General features: G+C 42.2%; 1 protein-coding gene across 1 annotated transcript in view; it reads right to left on the minus strand.

Moving 5' to 3' along the window:
• Nucleotides 1-12,938, minus strand: part of LOC105940369 (transmembrane protein 65) — a 41,807-nt gene continuing 28,869 nt past the window's right edge. Inside the window, exons 4-8 of the mRNA XM_012882884.3 lie at nt 12,611-12,678; nt 11,370-11,424; nt 9,115-9,157; nt 3,837-3,942; nt 1-2,723 (exon numbers count right to left, since the gene is read on the minus strand). Coding sequence (XP_012738338.2) covers nt 2,586-2,723; nt 3,837-3,942; nt 9,115-9,157; nt 11,370-11,424; nt 12,611-12,678 — 410 coding nt within the window. The 3' untranslated portion in view covers nt 1-2,585. The remainder of the gene's footprint in view (nt 2,724-3,836; nt 3,943-9,114; nt 9,158-11,369; nt 11,425-12,610; nt 12,679-12,938) is intronic.

The raw sequence follows: 12,938 nt of genomic DNA on the forward strand, positions 1-12,938 counted from the left end.
TTATTTATTTTTTTTAGTTTGAGAAAAGGGCGCCACCCTTAGGTCATAAGACCAAACAGAAAATCTTCTAGTTTGCTTCTGGAAACTGGAAGCTGTCAACTCGTTTCAGTGCAAACAAAGACCACAGCCAGTTTACGACACGAAACAAAAACGGCATTCGTTAGCATGCATCGACAGTCCAGACACAAACCAATGTGCTGTCTTTTTTTTATGCTCGATTCCAACATTTTTGGCCCATTTAAAAAAAAAAAAAAAACACCAGATTTCAGAATGATGAACATAATCAGGGCCACAGAAGGTGTGGAGCCCTTTGTCTGTTAGGGCTCCGCCTGATTAAATCCCACCTGTATCTACGTGCCGTCAGTCATGTGCTGCAAACCTTACAGAGGTACTTTTATTTATCATCTTTAGAATTCATATAATGCATGCAAGATGGTAAAGGAAGAAACTACATAAATATGTACATTTCTCTGTACATCTGTTCACTCTTAGAACTTGTGGCAATCTGTGTGGTCCACACGGCACAAAGCTGAAACAGTGTCTCTATTTCAAGTGTTTGGAGACATCATTTAGTTTAATTGTGGGCCGCAACACAGTCAGCTGGAACGTCCTTCTGCGCAAAAGAAAAAACAAAAAAACCTTTTGTGCGTCAATACTTTGCAGTCTTAATGTATTGTACTTTCTAGATAACAATAAACAGCTGAAACTTACAAATATAAATATTAAAACACAAATAAAGTCCTTAGCAGGAATACCGGGCTGTATGAAAGTATTTGCCCCCTTAGAGATTGTTTCAGATTTCTCCTTGCAATGATTGGTCAAATTGTTTATATCCAGTCACAGTCGAGGTATTTGGACATCGGCGGCCTGTTCAAGGTCATGCTACAAGAGCTCAATTGGATTTGAATTGGGACTTTGACTAGGCCATTTCAGAATTGTCCTTTTTGTTTTTTGCCTTTCAGAAGTAGATCTGCTGGTGTGCTTTGGTTCAATGTCCGGCTGTGTAACTTCATTTCACCTGAGCTTAAGGTCACAAACCGAAGGCCGGACGTTCCCTCTCAAGATTTTACAGGTTCTAAGGAAAATTCCCGGTTCTATCAATTACAGCAAGTCATCCAGACCCTGTAGCAAGCAGCCCCAGACCATAATACTACCATCCTTAGAAAATGCTTTGCCCCTTTCCAGACTGATGAGGTGTCAGTAACATGATTTCTCTTCAGTTCTGGATTTTCTTCACATCAGAGCATCATGTGTTGCTTTTTAGGATCTCAAGCTCAAACTGCGGGTTCTCTTTAAGTGATTTCTTGATTCTACTGAAAATGTACTCAGCATTCCTAAAAGTTTCGTTAACAACAAGAGATTTATGATTTGACAAAGACTGCATTACTTTTTCCAAATGAGGCCAGGTTGGTGTAGACGGTTATTTTTTACTAAATTCATCTAGTAATCATTTAAAAAACGTCCTTTTTATTACATTATATATTAGCCTTTCATCAGCTTATCTTTGACTGGTAAAATGAAGCACGGCAACAAAATGAAAAGCTGAAACACTCTAAGCAGGCAAAGGCTTTTTTACAGCACTGTATTTGGTCACTTCCTTCCATTTTAACCTTAAATTATGAGATGAATGCTGCACCCAGGAAACAAAGAACAAAGGAAAATGTTAGTGAACTTTACGCTGAGGGGAACAGTAATCGACATCGGGTATCGTGAGCTGGTGAAGATGCTCTGGTAACAGACTAAAAGCAAAGACCAGCCGGTGGTTGACCAGCAGAGGGCAGCAGAGGAGGCGTTATAATGAGGTACAGGTAGAAGCAGAGAGCTGATTGGCCCCTGGTGGCTCCTGCTCAGCTCAGGGACATCAGTGGAGCCGTTTTGGAGTCATGTTAGTTAGATGCATGTAAACCTCAGGTAGCTCCCCTTCTTTAAAATGTCTGAACGGATTTCTGTAAAGGTCTTAGCTACAGCGCACTTGGGTTACTGCTCTGGCAACTCATACAGGTGAATATATAATAATGCGTAGACGAAACCAAAAGCAATCAATAACTGAAAATAAATAAGGTGTTTAACTTCTATTTACTATGAGGGTAACGCAGCAAGAGACTAATCTGATGATTAGGAAACAGATAAAGCAAATAAACTACACTCATATCTTGCATATCATATTAAAAAGACTTATAACAGAAAGCCTTCATCTGAATATGTTCAAGTGTTTTGTGTCTTTGAACTGGCTGCTAACTTTTCAAACAGCCGTTCAAGCTTTCAGTCGGCAAAGTTGCCCTCTAATGACATAAAGTCGGTGCTTGATTCTAAAGTTACGTAACAGAAGCGAGACCTCTAAGATGGGGCGGGCTTATGATGGTGGGGGATTTAGCAGCGTTCCAGTCTGGACTCTACCAACACACGGCCAGCCTTCTGTGCTTTACTTCAATAGATCACGTCAGATCCCCTCAGAGGACCCTGGTGGTCCGGGTCTTGGCCCGTTCTCCTCCGCTCCAGACGGCGGCGGGGACGGAGCGCTCGGTCTCAAACAGTCCGCTTTTTCTTCAGGACGACAAACGGTATCCGCCCTGACCGAGCCGCTTTCAGTTTTTGCTGCTCAGTGCAGGAGCAGGAGGGCTTTCATCCTTCGCCTGTCCTTCCTTCTTCTCCTCGTCATCAGAGAAGAAGAGAAGAGGAAACATACCGAGGATGCAGCCGATTCCCACGCCGATGGCTTTACCCTGCAGGTGAGGAGAAAAGTCCGACAGAATGTCAATCAGCTGCAATGTTCTCACTTTACAACTCAAACATTTCTATTCACACTGTTAGAAAGTCATATAGGGAAAAAAAAAGATCACATTTGTTCCCATTGTACAGAAGTGAGGGAAAAGGAACAAAGAAAGTCTGTCTAAACTGAAAACTGCTTGTAGGGTTAGCTCTCTGTGAATCCCTAAATGTAGACGTCTAGCCGCCGCTGCGTGCCGTCAGCACACCTCTGGCGCCTGTGAACAGGTGTTCTGGTCCAGGACCGCTGGAGTTTATTCCACAGCTCCTCAGCCTTTCCTGGCTTTGCATAAGAAACGACACGTTTGATGTGACTCCACGCTTTCTGCTGGATTCGGCTCAGAGGAGCTGGGCTAGCCATCCATCCAGAACTATAACTTTGCTGGTGTGGAACCAAGATGCTGCTTGGCTCAGGGTGCGTTTGGAGCTGTCTGTCTGCTGACTTAAACATCTGCGCCGTCTCTCTTTAGGCAGCCGATGCGCTCGTTAACCTAATCCGCTCATGTCGGGGTTCCCCACCCCAACCATGGGACTTTGTGGGGGCTTCTTACCGATAGTTTGGCTTCACAGTGGAGTCTATTAAACCTCTTTGATCAGTGTGGAGCAGATAATTGGCTGAGTCTTGGACATTTTGGATATTTTGGGATTGTTTATATGGGCAGCCTAAGATTTTCTGCATTTCTTCGTATGCCCTCTCTCCCTCCAATCGACATTTTAATCAAAGCCCGCTGTTTTTCCAAACAATCTCTATAACCAGCATTTAAAACATTTGCTTCCTGAAATAAGAGCCTCCAGGTTCACACCTTACGCTTGAAGAGAATGACCGAAGTCATGACTTTGAACCTCGCCCCTGCCAATTAATGATCCAATTAGTCATGACTGTGGCGTCTGTTGGCTTTTATTACTCTACTAGACCTGCATTATGTGCTACTCTATTATTTCAATCAAAGCAGTAAATTCCTAGCAGCCATGCGTTGGACTGTAATCATGACCCCTGACAGCTTTTTAAACTTCATCTCTGCTCAGAGGCCATCAGACTGTGGTTGGTGGAGAGGACTGTTGACTCTGACCATGTGACAGCTGACTCTGGTCTGCCACATGTCCGCCTGCTTCGGGCTCAGCTCGGGAATCTGCATGCCGAGTCGGGACGCCACGGCCTCCACGTAACCCGCCAGCCTGAAGGGGAGAAGATGGAGGAGAAAGGAAACGCCAAGGGTTTAGAACGGTCAACATCTGGTCACTTTTTTCTTTTTTTTTTAGATCTCGTTAAAAGGCTCTGAAAATCTCTTGGACGTTTAAAACACATCAGGTTGATTGTGTAGATTGTAGTTAGTTTGAATTTAAAAACGCTGCAGAGACACTGAGCTGGATCCCTGTTCAGCGTTGTGTCCTGCTGAGCCGCATGTTGGGAAGATTCATTAAACTGTTCCCAGTCGATTACTTTTAATTTACGGAGAGGAAAAAGGTAACATCGATAACCCACAGCTTCCTTTTCACCACAATCTGTCAGCAACGTTTAAGTGTTACATTTATTGTATATTTAAATGTTCTGCATTCTGTGCTATCCATTGTTGATATGTTTTGTTAAAATGTTTCTTCTTTGGTCAAACTGAGACTTGTGTAACATTTGTTATCATCAAGTCATTTTTACCATGTAAATGTGGGAAGAAGAAGCAATATCGGCTTCAATAATTGGCCTCCCCCAAAAAAATCGGCAGCACATATTCAGTAAAATCTGTATCAGTCCTTCTCTAGTTAAAAGCTGATGAGAAATTGCTAAAAATGTTTTCTAGATGCCTTAGAATCATGTTTAAGGGTTCCTGTTGCATCTTCCCACCCTCTACAAGATCTATAAGCAAACTGAAACGGATCCAAGACACATAATAGATGAAAGTACCTCCGAGACAATTTTTCAAATAACTTTAATGCTAAAGAGCAACTTTAGTCGTTCAGGGGTTTTCTAAGAGTTACATCTGTAACATTTAAACAAATGCTGTGTCCATAATCTTACTTGAGTTTAATCTGGGGGAAAAACTGAGAGGAGGAAGGAACTCCAAAGTGAGAAACATCTGAACTGCGGCGGTGCAGTTCAGAGGTTTCTCTTCATCCCCTCTTCTCCAGCTCCAACCCTGCCAAAGTAAAATATAAGGAGTTTGCCTAATAGTGGTCCCAGTTATCAAGCTGCCTTCTGCTCCTCGGCAAACAGCCTCTCTCATGTTGACGGATGATCCTCAGTCAACGCTTTGAGGAAATGTTTCCAGCTTATGAACAGTGTCATTACTGTAGGATGACATTTTCTGACTGATTTGTTTTAGTCTCCCTGTAATCCACGCTTTATCACAACACGCCTCGATTATTGCAACTCTCTGTTTTATGGTGTATCACAGACAACCTGATGGTGCAGAAAGCAGCTGCTCTCCTTTTAACTGGAGAGAGAGAGAATAAATAAATATGTTTATCATGTATGCTGCTTTGTTAAGTGCCAATAAATAAAGTTGGCCTGGCCTGGATTAGATTTGTTGTGGAGTTGATCAATCTAAAGACTCCAGACGGTTCAAAGTGTCAGATAAGTTTAAACTAACTTAGAACCAGGTGGAATCAGTCCACAGTCTGTCCTAAAACGTTTCACTCATATCTCTGTTGTGAAACTCCCTCATTCTTGTCTCTGCACCAACTCCTCCGGTCTTCTCTACCCTTCAGGCTGCCATCGCTCCTCCAACTCAGCGGCTCCAGCTGAGGCTTATTTGTGTGAGCAGTGAACTGAGAATCCATTCGTCCCAGTCACTGATTCAACCCCACAGTAGCAGACATCAGAATATTCACTCCCAGTTTCTTTTCTCAGACGCAAACCTCTTCATCTGTTCCACAATCCCTGCTTAGGCAGCATCAGACCATACATCTGCACACGATGTTGTTTCTGTGTTGGACTTTAATCACTCCTTTATATCTGTGGCTAGATCAGAAAATACGTTTTTTTCTTTGTGGACTGATCTGCCATCAACCCTTTTGGTTTCTTCAATCGTTCAGCTGTCCTATGCAGAAAGCTTCAGAAATATTCCTCCAACTAAAAAGGATCTCAATCCACCTCCTAAGTAAATCAAATCTGCCAGAAATTTCCCTCATCAAAGATCCCTGGAAGTTTTAAACTCCTATTTCACTGATATTATTGGATGTAGAAATTTCTCCTGGTTTTACAATCATGTCCTGATTTCTGACTTGTCGGCATTTTTACTGCAGAGCTCTCTTTGATTTCAGACTTTAGTTTGTGTCCTGACACCCAGTGAGACTCGTGGGACCTCATAAACTACTAGTAGTAAAGGCATTATGGGTAAATGCCTTCCCACAACCTCAACAGATTTTTAGCAAGAAACATTTTTCAGATCCATTAAAAAAAAACAGAAAACTTGCTGAGCGATGAGTTCATTTAAACATAAACGTGGTCTGATTTAGTGCTTCACATAATTAGACCGATAAACTTCAATACATAAATATAACACAGAAATATATAACATACTAAAACAAAACCTCAGGAGTAAGAACCTGTTTATTTTTCTAACTGCGAACGATAAGACATTTTGAGCACCAGGTCAGTGGGTGGATAGATGTGCAATGTAAACATAAAATTAATGCGTCTCGGTTCCCACTTGTTCCACAGAGGTCACTAATGGCAGCTCTGAGTTTTCATCCCGTTTTGTCAACGCTGGCTGAAAGCAATAATGCTTTTCTGTCTGGACCGTCTGCCCCACAAAGCCACTGATGCATGTTGGCCATAAGAAATGCAAACAGCAGCCAGGAGGCAGCATCAGTACCCATGGTCAGAATGACTCATGAGCTGAATTATTGCGTATTAATGATCATTTCCTACATCTGTCAAAGGAAACAAAGCCTGAGGCGAAGGATATGTGGACTAAAACATACAGAAACGGCCGCGCTGAGCTCTGCAGTTTGATCACTAATTCCTGAAATGTTTCTGTTCCTGCCACTAGGGGTTAAATCTGAGCGTCAAGCTGTCATCAAACGATAAATTAAACAATTTCACTGAGCTCCAGCCTGTTTTCACAGAGCATTCAAGCATCACTATATTCAACATATTATCTGCTTACTTTACTCTAAATATGCAGCATTTATTCCATCTGTTGATTATTCCATTCAGGATAATTACACACATGGAAGCAGTTACAACTCATCACAAACACAATGCCTGAAAAATGTTAATTATGATCTCATTTAGAGCCAAAACGCTATATTTAGAGACATTAGCTATAATCCAGCCAAGATGAGATTGATTCAGTAGAGCTTCACCCCTAACTCAGCTGGGGAGTGGAACTGAAACACTTTGGACGGGCCAGATCAGGCGACGCAGCGCATACTAAGGCAAATGGGTGGCGCTGATAACAGCAACACTCTTCGGTGTGGAGATCGTTACTGATGTAAGAAGTCTCAGGGTCAGCCATTTTCAGTATCACTGAAGTCAGATGAAGCAATGAAGCTGTAAGAAGCATTAAGAAAACACTTTTCTATGGAGGCATGTTGCTGTTCCTTCAGGCTGCCACTTTTATTCAAGTTGAACTGATTTCAACTAATTTGCCACATTTTAACCTTCGAAGCTTAAAATCCATAAGGCCATGGCCCATGGGTCTGCCATGTCCACCGAGAATATTAACACAGACATGCTAGCACAGTTAGCATTAAATATAAGATACTGAAGACAGTCATTTTACCTTTGTTGTACAATTTAGTAACTTGTAATACAGCGCTGGTCTACATAAAAAAGAAAGACGACAAACGAAGAGGTATAATCTGTCTGATAAATGTAAATGAGATAAGCTCTAATGCTTTTTATTTGGGTTGTGCAGATTTCTCTGTGACGTAACCTGTAGGATTTTAAAGCGACTTTTAGATCTTCAGTGATTGAGAGACGGCCACCTCTGCAACTTTGGCTATTTGTTGATGAAATCTTTGTTTACCTGAAAGATGGATTTTCAGTTTGTGCAGAAAGGGGGAAAAAAGCATTTTGTTGTTATTTACCATCTGATCAACTCAGTACTGGCAGGTCAGAGTTTTACAAAATCATTGGCTGGAAAATGGCCTCGATATCCCTGATGGGTGTAGCGCTACAGTTCAGTGCTGGTGTAGATTGTCGCTTTACAGAAGGCAAGAACTGCTTGTTTTAGACTCCTCTGTTTTTAAAACCAGTAAAATATATCCGTCCATTTAGGGACAGCAGCAAGAAGCGCTTGCTAAAGAGGGAAAAATGTTCCCTATGTTCCTCATTACAAAGCAAAAACAGTCTATGATGTATTCATCATTAATGTTTGTGTGTGTGCAACTTAAACACAGGGATCTGAATAATTTCCAGTTAGCATGCTACCAGTGTCTAATGAAATGGTACTTAGCATGTGGCTTTCTTCGATTTGTCCTCGGTTTAGTAACTTTAACTGGTAAACCAAGGGTTATCTGGGATCTTTTCATCTGTCACCTTTAGAGGAATCAGCTGAGCGTCCTTCTGAGCCGCCTCTAAAGGACCAGCGACTCAGAGGAACTGAAGTGCAGATCCTTCAGAAAGCTGCTGTAATTGAAACAAAAGCAGGCCGTGATGCAAACAGCTTCCAGTGCTTAAAGGAGCCTCCACTAAGAAACAGGTGAAAAGCCTTCATACGCAGACATGAATCCATCAAAGCTGTAAGAGAAAAATGACACCTTTCAGGTGTTGCCTTGAAAACCTGACCAGCAGGACTCTTGTCTGTCTGTCATATGACTGAATGGCAGCAAAGTAGAGCGTCTCCACTGAGACTCTCAGACCAATTTGACTGATACATCAAACTGACAGCAGCGTGGCCCACATCTTCACACGGCTGGGTTTTAACCCGTTAACAGCCATTAACGTTTAAGCTAATAATGGTGCATGGTTTATGGCTATTGTTTCCAATAGGAGGCGCTAAACAAATAATAACAAGCTCATTTAGCAAAACTAAATGCAAACAATAAGCTTTTTTTTTTTCAAATCAATAAACCTTGACTTGTCTTGAGAGTCTTTCTGCAATCATGTGTCCACAACCTTTAACTAAAGGCTTATTTTATACTTTCCAATTCGCAAATGCCCTTTTCTGAGTCTACAATGGCTATACTATAATTTTAAATGCAAGGATTTTTCTTACTGTAAAGCATTATAAATATATGCTTTAGATTTTTTAGATTATTTTTAAATGTGTAAAAGAAAATCCATATTTAAGAGACATTATTTAAATGTTTAATGATGCCGTTTAATCCCACTGCGCTCAGATTTGTGCTCTTAAAAAGCACTGTACCTTTGTCCAGATTGCTTTGGTCTGTGTTTAAAAGCCTTACCCCAGTCCTGCCAGGTCAGACACCAGGTTGCCAAGTGCAGCAGCTGCAGAAAAGGTGAGAAGAGAGGAGTGATTACTAAATTACCTCACACTGACGACAGGTAAAAGGTACATTCCTCCTGGCAACGTCATAATATATAAAACTGACACAGAAAGTCATCTAAAATTGCTTTCCTATTGCACAGAGCACGACAATAATACCAAAACAGGTTTGATAAAACGCACGTTATGAATATCTCAGCTCAACGTTTCATCAAGTGGATTCAAACAGAAAAATATAAATTGCTATTATCTCTCACCAGCTGAAAAAGTGCAGAACAGAAAACAAAAAGGACCACAAATTCAGAGGATGCTTCAGCTGAATAATCAGTTCTGGTGCTTGAACATCGCTCTGGAAGTGAGAAAATAAAGGCTTTGCTTTCGCGTGTTTATGACCCTGAATGTCGCGTGTTAGTGAAGTTGGAAAAGCAGAATCACAGAAACCCTCAGAGGGAAAGACAAAAGATCAGCAGATTAATTGGTGCTGCAGCAGCAACGTCTAACTCCATCTCCAGCTTTATGTGCTTGGCTCAGACCTTTGAGCTGCTGGAGGAGGTACGAGGCTGCAAACAGCACATCATTAGGGATGCACAGAGAAATCGTCTGGTGACCAGAATCTGACAACTTTATACTAAACTGGCCCAGACCAGACCTAATCTTTCTGCAGGGACTTGCTTTCTCTCAATATCAGGCGTACCCACACACCAATTCCTCGCTGCAAACTAATTATTTTCAAGAAACGTTAAATGAGGATATAAGCAGTGCAAGGCAGTGTTGTAGTACTCGAGTCCGAGACTCGAACTCGAGTCCGAGTCATTAGCTAAATTTAGAGACTCGTGACTTGACTTGGACTTGCGCACTGATGACTCGAACTTGGACTCGGACTCCTACATTCAGATCATTCTGACTCGGAAGTTGAGAAAAAGACTCGACTTTTTTTATATCATTAGGCTATAATTTTAATATGTCGTTAGAATATTATTTGGTGTATGATTTTAATATCTAAATGTCGTGCCGCGCACGTGACGTCACCATCTCATGAGCAACGCCCCTTGCCGCTAAGGTTGGGCAAACAGTGTGAGAGCGCACGTAGCAGCCAGCCATTACACATGCAACAGATGCAACAATATGACCGACTTTACAGCTGTTAAACTTTCACAAGAGGATGTCCAGGCGCCCATTTTACTGGTAGAACTGTGGAACAACATACCAACGTTCAGCTCAAACGATGGATTGAGTGTCGAGGGGCTCGGAAAGACTGGGAAACGGGCCAAGTTGATAGAAAGGTAAGTCGCTGTTTTTCTCCTGCTCGGCGTTCATAGCGTCATTGGCCGTTTTTTTTTTCTGTTTGTAGTCACCGTCCAGGAATCGGTATAAATTTTCCGGCCCGCCGAACAATTTAGTCCGGTCCGGTGGCCAAATGCATTATCATTATCCAACGGCTGGATCTCCTCGCTGCATCGACCGATCCACACCAGATTTGTTGTGAGTCATGGGGGAACGCTGCCGAACGCGTTTGTGGGAATCGCCCGGTGGACGGGCGAGGAAAATGCGTAACAGCATCTGCGGTGGCGGGCGGACCCCGCCCGCCACCGCAGATGCTGTTACGCATTTTCCTCGCCCGGTGGACGGGCGAGGAAAATGCGTAACAGCATCTGCGGTGGCGGGCGGACCCCGCCCGCCGGCCGGCACCGCGGCGGTGCGCGAACCCCGCCGGCCACTCGTAGCCGCGGCGGTGTGCGAACCCCGCCCGCCGGCCGGCACCGCCGCGGTGGCCAATAGGCCGGAGTGCGCTTGGCTGCGAGGATCCGATCGACGCCGCTTGCGGCTTTAACATCCTTTATATGCGGCCTATCAGCGTACCTCGAGTCGCTGTTGCACGTTCCATAACAAGAATGTTTAAAAACCATGGTTAGGAGACGTCTTAGACTTGGAAAAAGCAGTAGTTTTACCGAGTAAAACCAAGGGTAACTACAGCGAAAGAGTTATTAGTGCAATGGACTGTTACTGATTCATGTCATACATCACACGTCAATAGTGACTCGACTCGGACTTGACTCGGATGAGTAGTGGACTCGACTCGGACTCGACTCGGATTTTTTTTTTAATGACTTGGACTTGACTCGGACTTGAACACTGGTGACTCGAACCTGGACTCGGACTCGAGGCATAGTGACTTGACTACAACACTGGTGCAAGGTCAAGCAGTTCTCTTACCTGCCATAGTTGAAATGCCAAGAACCACACCGATGGATAACTCAATCTGTGTGCCCTGAAAAACAATCAGATACCTGAGATTAAGCCCAGTTTCCTTTGAATTTTAAACCATGAGATCATACTGTATGAGTATGCACCGTGATAAATACCTATTCCTGATATTTCTCAGTGTTATTAGGAAAAAAGAACAGAAGCCATCTTGCCTGCACTGAACCATACATCACTCTGAACAGTTCTGCTGTCTGTATGGTTTTGATAGCAATCAGATCTTTATTTGCAAAAAATGGTCGTTTTAAATCTTTATTTTGACTTAAATATAAATGTATATATTTAGAAGATCAAGTCACAAACATACCTCGGTCACAACTTTACACTTTAAATAACCTTTTAAAATCCTGTTTTCGACTAGCATGAGAAGCTTTTAGTCTCAGTGTCTGGTTTCCCGTCTGAATTTATAACGTCTCACCAAAAATGTCACAAAAACTAAAAACTAGGACCTTCAGGCAGCATTAGCTCCTTATGTTCTGAACTCAGTAAAAAACCTTTGGGAGGATCCAAGCACAGTCTGACTTTAGGTTTGCCTCATTTGTTATTTTCTATTGATCATAAAAACAAAAACAAAAAAACAACAAACAAACACTGTTCTTCTGTATCCAGGATGGGAACACCTTTATCCTGGGCTGATGGTCCTCTTTTTCATGTGAGCGACCAGTTTTAATTGTCACCATTAAACTTGGTGATCCACTATGCAAAGGTATTGGTTATAAAGCTGAGTTTACCTACAACTCTACAGACTGAAGAAGTTTCTTTGAGAAGAGACGAAACGTTTCAACAAAGTCGAACCCGTCCAGAGGACCTGCTCGACTTTTTTCCCCCTGCCTGGATTACTGAGATGCATCAGGACATTTTCTATTGATGTTCTGTTTTATATTTCAATCTTTAAGACTTCAGTGCAAATAAATGGAATTACTAGCTTTTAAAAAAGCATAATATATACATTTTTATGATTGCATTTTCCATTTATATTTTGTTGAGCCATGTTTAGTTAAATTCAGCAGAAAAACAACTTTCTTTGCAGCTGTTCTCTGAGATAATAAAACACACCCCCCTCTGAGAAAGTGAAAAACCAACTAAAGCATCTTTTCTGCTCACTCAGCAGGAATGTGTTGAATCTTTAAACTCCAAGCATTCGTGCCCAGCAAACACAGCGTTGTACAAATTTCTACAAAGCTGACACTTACAGCCACAATCATGATGCAGTTATCGAAGAATCCAAATCCAACAAAGGGGATGGCATTATGCAGCAGGACTGTGAAGCAAACACAACCAGAAAACTATTAGCAGAAAAAAAAACTGACAGGAAAAGACATTTTTCAAAGATAATCAAAATATACTTATTAATATTACTGGTGAGAAACTCAAATGCATCTATTTCCAGTCAATGAATCCCTAGGTGGTAATTGGTTGTGCTGACATGAGCCTCATTTCACCCGTTTCCTGTCCAGCCTCTTGTATCACGATATGGGGTTATGGGATTTCACTACATCATGTCCACCAGAAGGAAATTAT

This window comes from Fundulus heteroclitus, chromosome 3 (assembly GCF_011125445.2).
Source record: "Fundulus heteroclitus isolate FHET01 chromosome 3, MU-UCD_Fhet_4.1, whole genome shotgun sequence".
Taxonomy (NCBI): Eukaryota; Metazoa; Chordata; class Actinopteri; order Cyprinodontiformes; family Fundulidae; genus Fundulus; species Fundulus heteroclitus.